This window comes from Vigna unguiculata, chromosome 6 (genome assembly GCF_037176805.1).
Source record: "Vigna unguiculata cultivar grain cowpea cultivar isolate G323 ecotype 2 chromosome 6, ASM3717680v1, whole genome shotgun sequence".
Lineage (NCBI taxonomy): Eukaryota > Viridiplantae > Streptophyta > Magnoliopsida > Fabales > Fabaceae > Vigna > Vigna unguiculata.
In genome coordinates, this window is record NC_140797.1 from 45281287 (window position 1) to 45300869 (window position 19583).

General features: G+C 34.5%; 1 protein-coding gene across 3 annotated transcripts; it reads left to right on the plus strand.

The window, feature by feature from the left end:
* The first annotated feature begins 265 nt into the window (after positions 1–265).
* Positions 266–19095, plus strand: LOC114187729 (ABC transporter C family member 2-like). 3 transcript variants are annotated; one of them, XM_028076060.2, is made up of 28 exons: positions 266–471; positions 1383–1794; positions 1993–2171; positions 2622–2661; positions 3511–3667; positions 3924–4038; positions 4120–4200; positions 5573–5597; positions 6135–6191; positions 6379–6444; positions 6737–6811; positions 7524–7631; positions 7899–8033; positions 8902–9008; positions 9124–9217; positions 10018–10185; positions 10454–10594; positions 10879–11079; positions 12339–12437; positions 12552–12704; positions 13385–13764; positions 13971–14151; positions 14241–14564; positions 14655–15411; positions 16316–16437; positions 16917–17162; positions 17401–17818; positions 18721–19095. In XM_028076060.2, exons 2-28 carry the CDS (start codon positions 1462–1464, stop codon positions 18816–18818), a joined length of 4860 nt encoding a protein of 1619 aa, XP_027931861.1. In that variant the 5' UTR covers positions 266–471; positions 1383–1461; the 3' UTR covers positions 18819–19095. The 3 variants fall into 3 exon arrangements, with proteins under 3 accessions (XP_027931861.1, XP_027931862.1, XP_027931863.1); XM_028076061.2 differs by having other exon boundaries at positions 287–471; positions 1350–1794; XM_028076062.1 differs by lacking the exon at positions 266–471 and adding an exon at positions 478–664.
* The last annotated feature ends 488 nt before the right edge of the window (positions 19096–19583 follow it).

The following is a 19583-nucleotide window of genomic DNA, read 5'->3' on the forward strand; positions in this document are numbered from 1 at the left end:
TTTTACACATCTAAAAGTGAATTTGTCTGATTTGATCTCAAATAATGTATTGATTTTTGGAATTATAAACAAATAATAATACTAAATAAATAAATAAAGTAAGATTGCACATTTGCTAAAAAATATAATTATATGAATTATAAATAAAGGACAAAATCCGATTTGATCGAAGGCCAAAGTGGAAGGAAAGTGAGAGGATACGTAAGCTCTGACGCATGTGATTGTGAAAATGTTTATGTATGTACATATAAAGAAAGGGACACATACCACATGGTCAACAGCACACCACCACCAATCACTGATTCAGTTCGGGTCTCGGAAGAATTAAACATTTGATTTTGAGTTCTCTTTTCAAGTATTTTTTCTTTTCTTTTCTGTACTTATTTAATATCAGCGTGCAGAGGGAAAGCGGAATCTGGTTATATCATTTTCCTCTCCACTTTTTTTTAGGGCCACACCTCAGTGAAGCTGGTTAGATTCGCTTTCTCTTTCTCCACCTTATCTTCCGATGTTCTTGTTTTCTTCTCCCAACTTTTAAACCTTTTATGTTTTGAACCTTTCCCCTTATTTTCTGTTCATACTTCTCGCCGGCACTTCGCTCTTCTTCTTTCTCAGGCTTTATTAGTTCTCCATTCGCGTTGCGGAAAATTTCACTCAAATCCATGTTTTGACCTCTATCTTCTGTTTAGTTTATTTAATACTTTTGTATTTCACGTTGTTTATCTGTGTTTTTTTAGTTATCTTTGATATCCTGTTCAGTTCAATATTTTGCGCTAGATATTAGAGTGTGGAGTGTAGATTCTGAGTGATAAAATAAAGTGAAAGCTTGAAAGAAAGGAATTGATTAAGATTCTATTTGCTAAACTATAGTACATAGAGGTGCAGTGTATGTATGCACGGGAGTTGTGGAAATCAGTTCTCTTCATTTCCAGTTTGTTGTTTAATTATTTTAAGAATAAAACTTTGACACGCTTTGGGCAATGTTTTAGTGTTTTTTTCAAATCAGAACTGTAAGTTTACCTTCGTAATATCCGTAACAGGTGAAACCTCTATTCTGCCTGGAAAACAATAGTAAACACCCTTGTATGATTGCATATAAGTTTTGTTCGTATTTTTATTTCAGCTTCCTTAGTGATTTTAAATTTAGTTTGGTGTACCAATAAAACATGGAACTGGGGAGAAATTCAGTGATGGGTTTTTCATGTCAGTTCCTTAGGGAATCCAGGAAACGGATGAGGAATATCGTAAGATGATTGAACTAGAAATCAGAAATAAAATTTGTAAATTGCACTAGGAGATAATGACAGTTTGGATGTTCTATTATTGACTCACTTGTGGTTGGTATGCAGAAGCAGTTAATTCTGGAATTCTTTTGGTTTTAGGTTCATCATTTGAAGATTGAAGAGAGTCGATTTTGTGATGTGTTTTGCTTAAACTTATCCAATAAATCAGTCAATAAAAATGGCTTTTGAGCCATTGGATTGGTATTGTCGGCCAGTTAAGAATGGAGTATGGACTAAAGCAGTGGAGAATAGTTTTGGTGCTTACACTCCTTGTGCGGTTGATTCTCTTGTCATCTCCATTTCTTATTTGATACTTCTAGGCCTGTGCATATACCGCATTTGGTTGATTAACAAGGATTTCAAGGTGAAGAGGTTCCGTTTAAGGTCCAACATTTACAATTATGTCCTGGGATTGTTAGCTTTATATTGTGTGGCGGAGCCATTATACAGATTGATCATGGGAGTATCAGTTCTAAATTTGGATGGCCAGACTCAATTTGCTCCATTTGAGGTGAGCTATGATTCTGGTTGCTGCACATAGTTATATATATATATATATATATATATATATATGTATATATATATATTCTACCTTATTTGAGTTGCATAATAAAATTGAAATATAAAGGTTTTGACTTGTTCACCTTCTTTGAATTTTCTGGAAGATTTATATTCTCTTCGTTAAAGCTGTGATATAATTTATTCACAGATAGTTTCACTGATCATTGAGGCTCTTACGTGGTGCTCTATGCTTATTTTGATTGGGGTTGAGACTAAAGTCTACATCCGAGAATCCCGATGGTTCGTCCGATTTAGTGTGATTTATGCTATTGTAGCGGATGCTGTAATGTTCAATCTCATCATTTCTTTGAAGGACTTCTATAGCAGGTTTGTTGGTTAATAATAACATGGCATGCATTGACTATTGAGATTTCACTAAGTCTGTACTTTCGCAGTAAATGTATATTTGACTAGAAAGATAAAACTTAGAGTACGTACAAGAATGGAGGAAGACAATATGTTAGAAAGGATGAACGGTTAAAATAAACAAGTTGATTAATAAAGGAGGGGAGGAAAAATATTAGTAATATATTCTTATACCTTTTTAAACATTAATGGAGGGAATATGTGGTAAAGTAGAGCTCGTTTAAAAATTGAGTCACATCTCTCTCTACTTCCAAATCCTCAGCATTGCAAGGGACACAAAATCTAAGGATTGGTTTATTTTGGGTCCATGCAATTACATAAGTCTTTGTATGCATCTGTAGTATATTATTTTAGACTGTCCCACTCCCATTATATAAAACAAAAAAAGCTGACATTTGGTTTCCTTTGCAGTTCTGTGCTGTATTTGTATATCAGCGAGGTGGTTGCTCAGGTATCATGTGCTCTTCAATTTATTGTCTTGTGATACATTATACTTTATATCGTTTTTGCTTGTCTGAAATACACTTTTGAGTCTCCTTGAGGCTGCCAATGATCCTTGTGGCCCTTGTAAAGCTTTCAAAATGAATGTTGTGCATTTAAAATTAGCAGTCACTTTCATTACTGTTTCAGACTTTGGAGCTAACCTTTTTGGAAGTATGTGGTTTTACTGTTTTAATATGTCTTGTTGCTAGTTACTTGTAATGTTGATTTACATAAATGAGTGTAAAGAGGAAGAATACAGAGCCTGTATGTTGTAGTATATGGACGGGGATGAAAAGAAATAACTTGATTCAGCCAGGTCCCATATGCACACTTGAACTAGTAAACTATTTGTAGTACAGCTTTAACAAGCCTGTCCCAAATCTCTTTTGAAACCAACATTACACTTGAAGGCTGTCATGCTGGATCCTTGTATATGTAATCATTTTGACAACATGCCTCCATTGCGTCAAGAGAGTAGCCTTTCTACTTTGGATTTGATTCTGTATACCTGATGGAAAATTTGGTTCTGGTGTTGAAGCTTTAATTTTTTGTTGCATTTTGTAGGAGTGCAAAACTTGCATTATTTTTAAGGTTGTCTTTATGAATTTTCTTTATTGTAATTCTCAAGTTTGCTTTGAGGGGTTGCTATTTTGCATTTACGGTTTGATTGAAAATTTTTGCAGCACCATTGAACCTCTTCCTCCTTGTTTTTTCCCCTTCTACCTTCATTGGACATGTTGTTATCCTCCCCTACTTAGAACCCTAATAATTTTTTCTTTTCATAAAGAGTTTATGTGTTTTCTCTTTTTGGGTCCAGGTTTTGTTTGGAATACTTTTGCTTGTGTATCTTCCTACTTTGGATCCTTATCCAGGTTATACGCCTATTGGGAGTGACATGATTGTTGAAGTTGCATATGATGAACTTCCTGGAGGAGATATGATATGTCCTGAGAGGAGTGCCAACATATTTTCAAGTATGTATCACACATTTTGTATAAATTTTTCGAACAGTTAAAAACATTGTGGATACTTTTTGGAAAATGCTTTAATAATTATTGTGAAGAGGATTTGGAGCAGCACACTCTGGGTTGAATAAGCTATTATTTTTTCACGTTTTCTGCTGGTAGTATTAAATGTTTTTGATATTATTAGCATGCACTCCACTGTACCAGCATCCTTTAAATTATACTCTCTGATTAACTTGTTTTTGATGGCTTCTTCCATTGGCAGGAATAGTGTTTTCTTGGTTGAATCCCCTCATGAAACTAGGATATGAAAGACCACTGAATGAGAGAGATATATGGAAATTAGATACATGGGAACGGACAGATACACTAATCAATAAGTATTTTTTCTCTTAAAATGCTATCTTTCTACTAAGTAATCACCTTTTATTTTTGCTTTATAGTACCTCTTGACTCTGTAGGTTCCAGAAATGTTGGGCTGTGGAATCTCGGAAGCCAAAACCCTGGCTTTTAAGAGCATTAAATGCAAGCCTTGGAGGAAGGTATGGATAAATGAGGAATAATAGATCCCAATGCCCTTTTGTTATGTTCCCTTTCTCATCCTGCTGAAAAACTAGATTAGTAAGTGTTATGTAGACAAAACAGAAAATCAAGAGGTGGAAGAACGTGTGTTAATTGATTGGTAGCCTACGTCTGATATCTCAACTTATAGTAGATGCTAGATAAATATTAGGATGGTGGTTTTTCAATTATTCGTTCTTCAATCAAGTTCTAATTGATTGCTACATGGGTTTGGTGTTGGCTCTACCCCCCCTCCCTATGGTTGGTTGTAATATCTTGTATCTTTTCTTTTTATTGCATATTCCTCTAGAAGCACATGATTGTTGAAGCTTTGGGGTGCCAACCTAGTTGGATTTGATTTCTAAGCTTCATAATGATGCTTTCTGTAGTGAAACCTTTCATCATAAAAAAAAGCTCTAATCGGTACCATGAATGAATCCAGAATTACCACCCTTGATTTGGGGCCAATTCCTCCTTAATTCATGGCACATTTTTTATTTTTAACAGTTTATAATATTCATAATGCTACCCCTAGCCTATACCTCAATTAACTTAATTTATATTACAAGCTCTAATCTTTTGTCTGGTCAGACATTCTTTTATCAATGTCCAACTTCATCACAAAGTTAATGTTGTGTAGATTGTACGTGATTTTATTGTCTAGAACATCCTTAATTCATAGAACTTGCCTCAATTACTTTCTCTTCTCTTTGCATTTCCTCCTTTATCTAATTTCAAGAGATTTCATTAGAAGGGATACAAAGAAAATGAATCTATCCTTAGCTAGTCTCTTATGTTATAACCTTGTCGTTTGCTGTAACTTATAGCCAAAGGATATCTTATTGTCATACCTTTATAGTTTTTATCTCTTTCCTAGTAAAATTCTTTATGTATATTAAAAATTCACCCAAAATACCACCATGCCTAGACTATAAGTTTCTAGCAGTTGGATAATGTAAAAATAAATGGTTGGTAATATCAATTCTCAGAGTTTAAGAAACAGATAAATTAAATAGGAGGGTAGTGGACTATATGTAGTCATCCTTTTAACTTTGTATATTTTGGGCTATGTAACCCTATATATTGTTGGGGTGCTTTAACTTTAGAATGGGGTTAGTACCATCTACTACTAGTTCATAATCAGAGAAGAAATGTAACATCAATAGTACTTAGTGCTGTGAATTTGATTTGCATATGTTAACGAGTAAATATACTTCTACGTAGTAAAATATGTTTATGACAGGGAATGCACTTCCCTTGTTGTTCAGTATTAAACTGCAGGTGTTTTTATTCCTTATCAATGTTTATCATTATACGCATTTCATTAATTTATATTCATTTTGATTCCTGTAGGTTTTGGTGGGGAGGATTTTGCAAGGTGACCTTCAAATTTTGTTGATTAAGATTTCATGGATAAATCATGGATTAAATTAGATAGGATATGTTGTCTGTATGTGAGTTTTTCTGATTTAGTTAGGATAGTTGTCTGTTTTTTCTTTTCTTTCTACAATATATATGATTTCTCAATAAATGCTAATAATTTGTTTGTTACAAACATTATCAACTGTCTAGCAGAAGAATATATAGAAGATTTTAGGTTGGTAATTCGTTTTGTTATATATCTACTGCTGAGGTGAACATTATGATGCTTAAAGTATTTATGCATCCACTTAGAAGGTACCATAATATCAACTAGCAATTTAAGTCACTATTAGAGCTCTTGGACATATATCCAATGGGTTGTAAAGCTATGTAATTATCCAGGCTTGGTTTACTGGCAATCCTCTGTTATACCTTCAGTGTAAAATATATGAAGACCATTTCATTTGAATATTTGAAACTGTACTTTTGCATGGGTAAACTGCTGAATTGAAAACTTTATGTCTGATTTTTTTCTTTTGCTTACAACATGTAGATCGGCAATGATATTTCCCAATTTTTGGGCCCACTTATATTGAATCAGCTGCTACAGGTTAGTTGCTATTTCCCTGGATTGTCACTGTTTAGATGCTGATCGTGCACATTTAGTGGTCTAATGTGAAGATCATCCAAAAATTTATTACGCATGCAAAGACAAAATTATTCTCTAAACATCTTTTTAGTTTTATTTTTAACAATTGTCGTAATGTCATTTGACTTGTCCTACAAATTGTCTGCAGGCTATGCAAAATGGTGACCCGTCCTGGACTGGCTATGTTTATGCCTTCTCAATATTTGTTGGAGTGGTATGATTCCAATTATTTAAACTCTTGATTGGTAATAATTGATTTTATTAAATTCATTCTGATGCTTGTATTTTTAATTTGCGATATTATGCTGATTGCAAAGATTTTACTATTGTTCTTGTACATGTTTAGCATTTGCTTCTGCATGTTTCCAAGTGTTGGCAAACAATAACCACATTTTTGTGGTAAATTTGTCTGATATCGATGGTTACGTGATGGAATTATGTGCTCGTAATTTATATTTTTGCATGTTTTTACTTATCAAGAGCCTATCTAAATTTCTCTTTGGCAGGTCTTTGGCGTGTTATGTGAAGCTCAATATTTTCAGAATGTTATGCGTGTTGGTTTCAGGTTAAGATCAACATTGGTAAGCCCTTTCTATTTTACATACATTTATTCACACCTTTATTTCCTGTTTCTTTGTTTGTCGAAGGACTACTTGACCTAAATGTTTAAGCCATTTAATAGGTAACAATGATTTTATATTAAAAGATTATTAGATTTGTAATAGAGTCTTTTTATTCTAAAAGTATCTGTTTTTAATCCATCCTTCCTCTGCATTTGCTGTACCTTTTAACTTTCTATTCTTACCGAGTCCAAGGGTGGATTAAAGTGTTTTTGTTGTATTCAAGCCAATGAGGTCACTTAGTCAACTGCTTTGAAATTGCCAGCTTCGACATCTTTGGTACATAGATTTTGGAGCATTAGTTCTATGCTTCTTGCTAAAAATCTACCCATGTAAGTATTTTGGGTCATCAACCTTATCTTAGGAATGACAATGTATTGGGATCACACTTAATTGTGGACACCCCTAGCCACTTTAGTTGCAGTCTCTTTTATTGTTTCCTTAATTTCAACCTCAAGTGTAGAGATTTAGTTCTCTACATTGACTTGAATTACTTAAATAAAATTCATATTGCTTTGGCACCTTACAAGCAAGTTTTGTTGTTATTAGACAATGAATGTCTACTGAAATTTAAAACCCAAATTGTAAGACAGTACATGTTTCTATGGAAATTCATTTAACATGTTGAGTTTGGTATTCCATTTATTTTTTCCTCTTGTTTTCTTCCTTGAAGGTGGCTGCTGTATTTCGCAAGTCTCTAAGGCTTACTCATGAAGCACGAAAGCAATTTGCAACTGGAAAAATAACCAACTTGATGACTACTGACTGTGAGGCTCTTCAGGTATGCTTTTGTCTCTGGTGTCTGATGTATAAATTTCAATTAAGCAACCCCAAAACAACTTTTATATTATTCTTATAAGTTTGAACATACTCGGGGGAATGGTTGTGGAGTCTGAAACAAGAGATACTAATGTAATTTACTTGTAAACAAAATCTTGAAACTCTTTGTATGCTATAAACTTCCTTAGCAGTATGTTTGATGTAATAGTGCTTCTGCGATTAATCTCACCCCATGCCAAGTGACAATTATATTTTTTCTCTTGGACAGCAAATATGTCAGTCACTTCACTCTTTGTGGTCGGCTCCACTTCGAATTATTGTTGCTTTGGTTCTTCTTTACCAACAACTCGGTGTTGCTTCCCTTCTTGGTGCCTTGCTGCTAGTTCTTATGTTTCCGTTACAGGTACAGGAGTCCACCTACTTATTTTTTCTACATTATCACGGCATTGTAATTTATTAGTATAAATAAATATACTCTCAGGAAGGTAATTAAATTAAACTAGTGTATCAGATTACAGTATATTTCTTTCCTTCCTCTCCCAAACTTATCATTTGATTCCTTCCTGGAGTTTCATGTAGTTATAGATCTTGCAATTCATGATTTGAATTGTATGGTTCAGCTAGTTAGTGATTCTATCATAAGGTGAATCTCAAATCATTTTAAAACTTACTATACATGAATGAATTGGTACAATCTCATTATAGATACAAATCACATAATACTACAATTGGTTATTTTCTATCTTTTTAACTCCTCTTTCACTAATTCTCATGTAAGAAATTGAAAAGTCACTTGAGATTACATTGTTAAGCGGAAAGGAGTTGAAGGATCTCTTTTGAACTTATCCTATTTGATTATTCTACTATTTCGTTTGTCACTCAATTCATGCATGAGCTCTATTTGGCTGATCCATTGCTTCACCTCCAAATTTTCAAAATAAAGGCTTTTCAAACTTCTATATAAACTTATAATTTAATATAGCATATATGTGGAAGTTATTTTTGTTGTCCTGAATCGCTAACAATTATGATTCATGATTAAAAAATTTGCTTGGCAATTCACGAGTTGAATGTTGATTTTATAATCTTCATTCCATTAAATCTACTTTTGGGAAAACCAATAAGTATCTTTTGCAAGTTAATAATTTACATCAACAATTGTATTTTTAGGTTGATATCAGTGGTCTGGCCTTTGTGTATCATTATAGAAGCTTACTGAAAACACAAATTAATTTGATTTTCTGACTTTAGTAATGTGTTTGTGGAAGCAGACATTTATCATCAGTAGAATGCAGAAGTTGTCCAAGGAGGGATTACAGCGTACAGACAAAAGAATTGGTCTTATGAATGAAATCTTAGCTGCCATGGACACTGTAAAGTATGTCTTTTGCCATTAATCATTAATTGCAAGTATCATTTAGCTATATTATTCTTTCATATATAAAATGTCAAGTTGTTACAGTTTTGTTGTTGGTTATGGGTTCTTGGATTAGGTATTATGCATGGGAGAGTAGTTTCCAGTCTAAAGTACAGATCGTCAGAAATGATGAATTATCATGGTTTCGTAAAGCATCATTACTTGGAGCGGTATGACATACAATTCAAGATATTAGTGTTACAATTGTTTTCATCTTGGCTGTGTTAGAATTTAACTAATCTCAGGTTGCACTTCAGTGGGCTGGTAGTATAAGCGACTACTGTAAACTGCTAAATATTTGCGACATAAATATAGTTTCCATCGAGTAATAGCCTCTATAACTTTCTTCCTCTTACAATTGTTTCTATCTAAAGCTGAATGAAGAAACCATGATGAATTCATTGCCATAATGGATTGCTTCCCGTCCAACAAATGATTTTTATTAATGAAACAAATATGCACTTGATGATTAGGTTTGATAAATGGATAAGAGACAACATTCTGGACAACTATTTTAATGGACATCTATGGCAGTATTGAAAGTGACTTGAAATTGTAATTAAATACAATACTGAAACTGATTACCTGCTCAATTGTGTAGCTGACAGAATCAATTTTTCAATACGAGTAAGAGAAATGTAACATGTGATGAATGATAGATGGATTATTTCTGAACAAAGAACAATTTTTACTTTACCACTTAGCAGCCAACTTTTCTAAAGGAATGATTTTTCCTTTCACTTCCCTTTTTAAATAAAGTAAAATTGCAGTGAAAGGTCTAAGAGTCCCCACTCTACAAAGCACAGATACATAATTACTGTAAGATTTTAGTGCAGAATTATCTTGATGTACAGTTTTCCACTGTTGCAATTTCGTAAAATATAGATGTTTAGCATGGAAATCAAGTAGTTTTTATCCTGGTATTGATTCTTGATTCCACCCTTGTATTTATTGACTTTGTTTTTGGCAGTGCAATGGATTTATACTAAATAGCATTCCAGTTTTTGTAACTGTGATTACATTTGGAGTCTTCACCTTGCTTGGAGGGGATCTGACACCTGCTAGAGCTTTTACATCACTTTCTCTGTTTGCTGTGCTCCGATTTCCTCTCTTCATGCTTCCTAATACTATAACTCAGGTCAGGTTATTCTCATTTTCACCTTTCTTTTTGTTTCGTTAATTTTGCAGCCAGATGCCTTTGTATGTATTTTGTACTCTCCATTCCTTATTCTCATACAAAATTTAATTATTGTATAATCGACAGAGTGAACGAACTTGATTAGTTTATGAAAAGGGGGAAATGAAAAACCTGCTTACTTTTTATGTTATCTTAAATGAGTTAAGTGGGAAATAATACTGCACCAAGTAGTTCACTTTGACCTAATTCTTCTTTTTTTGTGTTAAAGGTGGTTAATGCGAATGTATCTTTGAAACGACTGGAAGATTTGCTCTTAGCAGAAGAGAGAATACTTCTACCAAATCCACCTCTTGATCCAATTTTACCAGCTATCTCAATCAAGAATGGATACTTTTCTTGGGATGCAAAGGTCGATGTCCTTTTGACATTCTGATGCTTATATATTTCATCAATAAGTGCATATATCTGTGGTTGCAGAAAGGACATCTGTTCACTGGCACTGGCACCCCCGTGCTGGAAAACAACTTTTTTTATCAATTGAAATGAATTCATGTTAATCTAGCATTAAAATATTTTTTTCCAGAAGTGTGTGCCATACCGAATATTGTTGTATTTTATATCCTTAGGAACTCTGAAGGTCTTACATCTTGAATTTTCTAGAAAAAAGCTGATAGTTCAGTTTTCTTTCTTCAGGCGGAGCGTCCTACATTGTCAAACATAAATCTGGAAATACCTGTTGGCTGTCTAGTTGCAGTTGTTGGCAGTACAGGAGAAGGGAAGACATCATTAGTGTCTGCAATGCTTGGAGAAATTCCTGCAATTGGAGATTCAACCATTGTTTTGAGAGGAGCAGTTGCTTATGTACCCCAAGTTTCGTGGATTTTCAATGCAACCGTAAGTTAATATTATAGTTATTTACCAGTTCATAACTTTTAAAAATGTGAGAAAGAAGATAGGAAGGTGGTGAGAGAGAAAATAAGTTGGAAAAGTAAACAGAAATCCAGTAAATGGGCCAAATTTTTTAAATATAAGATGCTGACAGTAAACCCTTTATCTAAGCATACCCAATTGAAATAACAAATGTCTCATTTTTTTTTTCCTATAAAAAAAATGTCTCATTTTTGTAATACATTAGAAAGAAGCATCCTCTAAACATGGTGAATACGAGAATGTAGTTTCAAACCATATGCCCCAATTTGTACTAAAAACTCAATTAACAAATGATTCTTGATCTTTACTTTGGATGCATCACAACTAATCTATAAAAGACTTGTTACTTAACTCTCTTTACATTAGCCTTATTCAAAATTAAGCTGCAATCATGGTTGGGAGGAGGCATTCCCAGGTGGTATTTGCTGAAATCCAAGATTGACCAGATATAACAAAGGCTTGGGCAGTCTTATCCTGATAATTTTTGTTTAATGGAGTTACACAGTTCAGTTTTAATATGGTACCAAAATATTTCTTAGATCTACTATTGAGCCACTCTTATTTGCCTTGGGCCACCCACATTTATCGACATTGAAGATGTCTTGTGGGGGGTGTTGAGATATGTGAGCAATGCATTGCTTACACAGCTTGGGACATTGATAAGTACCCCAGCAGTTGGGGAACCTATCCTCAAAAGCTAGCTATTGAAGAGGATGAACCAAACATTTAAATATTCCACCGAGCATTCCGTACTACTCCAATATGGGATTTGGGCACCCCATGATACCCAAGTTCCTATCAAATAGTCTTCGCTTTAAAAATCAGTCTTGTTTTATAAACCAGTTTTATGTTAAGTTTTGTTCTAAAGCCCAAATTTTAAGATTATCCTAGAAATGTACCACTCCGTATGCCCTTTTCTGATGATTTCCTGTAGTTTTGAAGTTCTTCGATGTGAATTTGGCAATCAACACTTTCTGTTTTTGAGGATGTGAGTTAAAAATCTATTATTTATACTTTGTAATAGAAGTTTTGGAAATTACTTGTGTAGGGGCTAAATGGTTTTAATTTCAAGAAGGACAAGACTTAGGTGCAGTGTTTTTGGTGATTCTAGTGTTGTTCCTGTCAAAATTGGACTTTTGCGGTTTTACCAAAGTAACCCATTTTACTAAACATTAATTGTCAAGGTGAAATTTTGATATCTGAAACTTTATTTATTTATTCAGGTACGGGATAATGTTTTGTTTGGTTCTGTCTTTGACGCAACAAGATATCAAAGAGCAATAAATGTGACTGAACTGCAACATGACCTTGAGTTACTTCCTGTGAGTGTATATGAGCAATAGCACTTAACTGCTTATATTGAATGCTCTGTTTAATTCTTGGATTTATGTTGGTTGGCTTGCTTCCTTCTTTTTACTCACATACTCAATGACTAGGGTGGTGATCTTACTGAAATTGGGGAAAGAGGGGTAAACATCAGCGGTGGCCAAAAGCAGAGAGTTTCCATGGCTAGGGCTGCGTACTCCAATTCTGATGTGTACATCTTTGATGACCCCCTAAGTGCTCTGGATGCGCATGTTGCTAGACAGGTTATCTTCGTGTCAACTGACTCCACTATAAAGAGACTTCCTGTTATTTCTATTGCTTGACTGTTCTATCTCGAAAGTAAATTTATGCTATGGCATCGTTTTTTGGACATCTTATATAAATCTTGACTGTTAAATGTTGACACTGATTACCACCCAATTCAATTGTTTCTGATGCTGGAGTGCTGTGTATACACAGGATCTGCCAATTGTTTAGTTCATGTGTAGTATAGGAATATATGATCAAATTTGTGATTTAGAGTGATTTTATGTCTAGGATTTTATTGCAGCTGGGTCTCCTATTTTTATTGATAAAAAAAAATCTACTTCCTCTTTCTTTGGCAGTACATGCCATGAGGCATGCCTTCTATTTACATTTCTTATGTTTAAATACTATTGTTCTCTCTTTCATATAACATGTATGTATGTACATGTACCTGCTAATATCTGCGATTTATCTGTTACATAACAGGGCACATATGCCATGGGGTTAATTCTATTGGTGAAATTATCATGCTCATGTTCTTAGAGATACTGAATACAGCATGCAATTAGTTTTCTCGGTTCAGTGACTGTTGCTTAAAATGGAAATATCTCAATTTATGTTGTTGAAACTCGAAATTTGATTTACAATCTTAGTACTATCTTACAACTGTCTAATCTGCCCTACTATAATTTCTCAGGTTTTTGATAAATGCATCAAGGGAGAATTAAGAGGGAAGACCCGAGTTCTTGTTACGAATCAGCTGCATTTCCTTTCACAGGTTGATAGAATCATTTTGGTCCATGAAGGTACAGTGAAGGAGGAGGGAACTTTTGAGGAACTCTCTAACCATGGACCACTGTTCCAGAAGCTTATGGAAAATGCAGGAAAGATGGAGGAGTATGAAGAAGAACTTGTAGATACTGAAACTACAGATCAGAAGGCCTCTTCCAAATCAGTGGCCAATGGAGAAGTTGATGGTTTTGCAAAGAGTGGAAGTAAACCAAAAGAAGGAAAATCAATCCTTATTAAACAAGAAGAACGGGAAACAGGGGTTGTCAGCTTGGGTGTTCTAGTCAGGTAAGAAGATTAGATGAATGTAAATGAACTGAAAGACAGTGATTTCAAACCATTTATTGCACCTGCAAAAATTGTGTGTGATGAAAAATGCCATTCTTAGCTGTAATCGGCATCCATAGGGATATGGAATGCAGTGCATATTTATGCCTTTATTTTTCCATTTGCTCCTTTTTCGTGTAGTCTTTATCGTCTTGGGCTCTTTTTAGGTACAAGAATGCATTAGGAGGATTTTGGGTGGTTATGATACTATTTGGATGCTATATAGCTACCGAAACGTTGCGGATATCAAGTAGCACATGGTTAAGCCATTGGACTGATCAAAGTGCTACAGAGGGTTACAACCCTGCCTTCTACAATATGATATATGCAGCTCTATCATTTGGTCAGGTATAGTTCTCTTACAAAATCGCATTTCAGCCCTCAATTTAATTGAAATGCATCTATGGAGTGTACTAATTTCGAATTGTGTGTTTCAGGTTTTGGTGACTTTAACAAATTCTTACTGGTTAATCATATCAAGTCTTTATGCTGCCAGAAGGTTGCACGAAGCCATGCTTAGCTCCATATTACGGGCTCCGATGGTGTTTTTCCAGACAAATCCACTTGGAAGAGTTATCAACAGGTTTGCAAAGGATCTAGGTGACCTTGATCGGAATGTAGCTCCATTTGTGAATATGTTTCTAGGTCAAGTGTCCCAGCTTCTTTCAACCTTCATCCTCATAGGCATTGTCAGCACAATGTCCTTGTGGGCAATACTGCCATTGTTGGTGTTGTTTTACGTAGCTTATCTATACTATCAGGTATAGTCATTACCATTATATTATTGCTTTTACTCAATTGAGTTCAAATTTTGAAATCAATTTGTTTTCTCTTTAATTTCTATGTTTTAGAGCACTGCTCGGGAAGTGAAGCGCTTAGATTCGATTAGCAGATCTCCTGTTTATGCACAGTTTGGAGAGGCATTGAATGGCTTATCAACAATTCGTGCTTACAAAGCATATGATCGTATGGCCGATATAAATGGGAAAGCCATGGACAACAACATTCGATTCACATTGGTGAACATAAGCGGAAACAGATGGCTTGCAATCCGATTGGAAACCCTGGGAGGCCTCATGATATGGTTTACTGCAACCTTTGCTGTCATGCAGAATGGTAGAGCGGAAAACCAGCAAGTATTCGCATCCACCATGGGGTTGTTACTTAGCTATGCTCTGAACATTACCACTTTGCTTACCAGTGTGTTGAGGCTTGCAAGTTTGGCCGAGAATAGTTTAAATGCAGTTGAACGGATTGGCACTTACATAGATTTGCCTTCTGAGGCTCCCTCTATAATTGATGATAATCGCCCTCCTCCTGGCTGGCCTTCTTCAGGATCCATAAGATTTGAAGATGTTGTTCTTCGCTATCGACCTGAACTTCCTCCTGTGTTGCATGGCTTGTCTTTCACCATTTTCCCAAGTGATAAGGTTGGCATTGTTGGTAGGACCGGTGCAGGAAAATCCAGCATGCTTAATGCCTTGTTTCGAATTGTGGAATTGGAACGAGGAAGGATATTGATAGATGATTATGATGTTGCAAAGTTTGGGCTTGCTGATTTGCGTAAAGTTCTGGGCATCATACCACAAGCTCCAGTTCTCTTTTCAGGTATTTATGATAAAATAAGTTTCTGAAATTATGTTGGCAGTCTTTAATACCAATGCTAAGGTTTTGATTCGGATTCAGTTGTCCAATAACCAAACAGAAAATGTTCAGTCAGGAGTTAGTTGTTGAAGTTGCGAATATAAAAGATGATGTTGAAGAGGTGTTCGCTGCATTTTAAGCAATTTTAAATTATTAGAATACGAATTAAGAATAGTCAATAAATACCCTGAGGTCCCTACAATAAATTTATGATACAGATACAGAGATGAATACTTATGGACGATTAGATTTTACAGCCAATAAGTAATGTGGGAATGATTTCTGGGCTCTCGATAACTTCTTTTGTATATACCACTGGAAACTACCTATGGGATATGGTAAGAGACAAAGGGATATTTAGGTATATATCTAATTAAGCACATGTTCAATAAGCTCTTGTCAAATGACAGCCTATTCATAAATCGACTGTCAAATTTAATGAAATAAATTAAAAATAGCTTATAAGATCATAATCACTTTTATAAGTTCAAAACGTGAAACAAACTCTTGGAAATGTCCTCAAAGTCCAATTAAAAAAATGATTAAATCTAAGGATAAATATATTAATGTGAAAATAATTAAAAATTTATACGACTGGGAACGGCTTCTGCCACGCTTATTGATTGGTGAACTAGTTAACCTCATCATTGGAAAAAGTCTGGTCAAATTTGGTCTAGAAATATTTCCAGGCCTCAGTGATTAGATCAGGCTCAACCTTGTTTTCTATCTGTACAACTGATAGATAGATTATATATGTTTTGTCAACTTGAATTATTTATTTTTTATGTTTTAATTATTTACAAAACATAAAATATAAAAACGAAACAATATCATTGTAATAACATTAAGCTCGGCTCACTCTTTGTAGGAACTGTGAGATTTAATCTGGATCCTTTTAATGAACACAATGATGCTGACCTCTGGGAGGCTCTGGAGAGGGCACATTTGAAGGATGTGATACGGAGGAATTCTTTGGGGCTGGATGCTCAGGTAAATGCAAATAGGTGTTTTGCTAGTGGTATTTCTGTTACTGAGTATTGTTGAAAATGGTACCCGCCTGTTGAATAATTGAATTTGATTATCATTGAGTTTACCCGCCTGTTGCTTTTAGCATATTGTCATGCTACTCGCAAACCTTTTTACTGCGAGTGGTTTGTGATGTCTTTATCACTTGTGAGAGCGTTAGTGATTCGGTAATGTAGTCAGACATGCATAGTGATTGTATAAATGCATCGATGCTGAATTTAGAATATGGGTGCTCTATATTCCTGATATTTCCTCAATTCCTCTTGTGTGTAACTTGTTGGCCATGTTCATGGGTATAGAACGGACCAAAGTAACAATTTTACGGATGATAAACTGTTTACCTACTATATTGTGGATATGCTTTAGAAGTGCGGATTATCTATTTTATGTTAGAAATATATATTGTTGGAATCAGTATTTATTGGTGAAAGTGTGGTATCTAGGTATCCGAGGCAGGAGAGAACTTCAGTGTTGGACAAAGGCAGTTGTTGAGTCTTTCCCGGGCTTTATTGCGTAGATCAAAGATATTAGTACTTGACGAAGCAACTGCAGCAGTTGATGTTAGAACAGATGCACTCATACAAAAAACAATCCGAGAGGAATTCAAATCCTGTACAATGCTCATTATTGCTCATCGCCTTAACACTATTATTGATTGTGATCGGATTCTCTTGCTTGATGGTGGTAAGGTATGCGCTAAAAATTCCAACCATAGAGATGGCTAACTCATACTATGGTTAAAATTCTTTGGCACTGTTGTGAGTTATGTCAATATATATACATGGAAGCTTTTTTTTTTAGGAAAATTGATATTTTGAACAAGTTGTCGTCATGAATGCAGACTGCCTTTATTTTGGCTCAATCTCTGACCTGATAATGGCTTTAATTCAGTGTTATATTGATGATGCTATAATTTTATGTTTAAAGGTTCTTGAATATGATACCCCTGAGGAGCTGCTGTCAAATGAAGGTAGTTCTTTCTCGAAGATGGTCCAAAGCACAGGAGCTGCAAATGCACAATATTTGCGGAGCTTAGCACTTGGTGGGGATAAATCTGAAAGAGAAGAAAATAGGCATCTAGATGGACAGAGAAAATGGCTGGCTTCTTCTCGGTGGGCTGCCGCTGCCCAATATGCTCTCGCTGTTAGTCTCACCTCATCCCACAATGACCTACAACGGTTGGAAGTGGAAGACGAGAATAGTATTTTGAAGAAGACAAAGGATGCCCTGATAACTTTGCAGGGGGTTTTGGAAAGGAAGCATGATAAAGAAATTGAGGAATCTTTAGAGCAACGTCAAATATCCCCCGAGGGATGGTGGTCATCTCTCTTTAAAATGATTGAAGGTATTGTTTCAATCTATCTTTTGCATATCCTTCATCAGCACAGATTATGCAAATCGAAATGATTTTAGTACTCCAATTCATATATGCACTTAGGAAAACATTTCTGTCTTAGTGAGTATTTTTAAAAATACGACAGTTGTTGGACATGTCTTCAACACGTGTCAGTCACATCGTGTCACAATTAAAAAAATTCAGCTCAAACACCACTTCCATTCATCTTAACATGGCTTGAGCACAAATAAAGAGAATGAATTGAGACTTAACTGTAGATACCTTCCATACGCTACTATTATAAAGAAGTAAAAAAAGAATAAAAGAAAACGGCTTGCATTATAGATTTTACAATACTCGTAACATTTCTTTGGTTTGTTTTGACGAGACCTTTATTTTAATTATTTAGAGGTTATTTGTTAAGATGTTCTCGTGAATTATGTAAGTTTTAATTTTCAATGAGATTTTTAGGTTGATTATATATTTTTGTGGTGTTGTCTGTGTCTTATATTTTGGACATTAACATTGTTTGGGTGTCTCTGTGAGTGTCGTATCTTTGTATTGCTAAGTGGGTCCTCTATAGATTAGAAGTAATTTCAGGTATTTGATTGTAAAGTGATGATCATCTAAACATAGCCTGAGAGTTTAAAAATAATTTGTCCCCCTTGCAACGTGATGGGTTTCTGAAGAAAGCATTAATTTTGAAGGCCACTGGATGATTTTGAGATTTGTCTGTTTTCCCCTAATTTAGTTGGTTCCATGGCTCAGATAATTTTACCAACTTTGTTGATTTTAGACTGGCGTTTGAATGAAAATTTCATGATCAAGAATCCTGCGATTTTAAATGTGGTTGGAGATAAGTATATAATTTCATATTTATCGTAACTGGATCTATTTTGCCTCTGTATTAGGTATTGCTATGATGAGCAGATTGGCCAGGAACAGGCTCCATCAATCAGACTTTGGTTTTGAGGACAGATCAATTAACTTCGATGAAATTGATATGTAGGGAAAGCTGCACTACTTCAGATCAAATTCAGAGACCCAAGGTTTTGCTAACTCTATTTTGCCCAGTAGCTCTAGCTCTACTACCGAGCTATGATATCGTAGGAAATGCAACAAATGTCGTATTTTGTAATTTCTTGGTTAAGAAAATCAACTTATATATATTTTTTTTAGCGAATAGGACTTGTCATTTGTTTTGGTGAGTAGAACATTTTATTATCAAGTATTGTAATTTTGATTGCCTAAAGAATTTTATTTAAATGCTCGATTCAGGTCCCAAATACTTCAAATTTTTTACTGTACCGTGCTATGCTCCAAAATTTCTGCTTGAGTGTATTCATGCATCTTTCAATATTACATACGCTTCAATATTAACAGGGAAGGGTTTATAAACAATGATAGATTAGGATTTTTCTTGGTTAAGGTTAATTAGAGTTTTCATGTCTAATGTCTCACTTTTCGATAGTTACCAGCTATAATTTTTTATTGATGTCTGTTGTATTTTTGTCAATATTTGTAGGGATTCTTTTTTATCAATATCATTAATATTATTTTATCAATATCATTAATATTATCTTTTATCTAATGTTGATCAATTTTTTTTCCCAGACATTGGTGTAACTTTTAGCTAATCTTAACTAATATTTTATATGATAGATAGACAAATTTCTTTTGTTAACATCAATTAAAAGGTTTGGAAAAAGATACTTAATAACACACAAAATAATCATAAGTGACATCCACTGAAAATGATTTTATCTTATAATAA

What these genes read in the sequence shown, in the direction of transcription:
- LOC114187729 (XM_028076060.2), top strand. Translation starts at nt 1,462, where the DNA reads ATGGCTTTTGAGCCATTGGATTGGTATTGTCGGCCAGTTAAGAATGGA. An exon ending in TCAGCGAGGTGGTTGCTCAG is followed by an intron (nt 2,662 to 3,510) that starts GTATCATGTGCT and finishes TTTTGGGTCCAG; the next exon opens with GTTTTGTTTGGAATACTTTT. An exon ending in TAGCTTATCTATACTATCAG is followed by an intron (nt 14,565 to 14,654) that starts GTATAGTCATTA and finishes TCTATGTTTTAG; the next exon opens with AGCACTGCTCGGGAAGTGAA.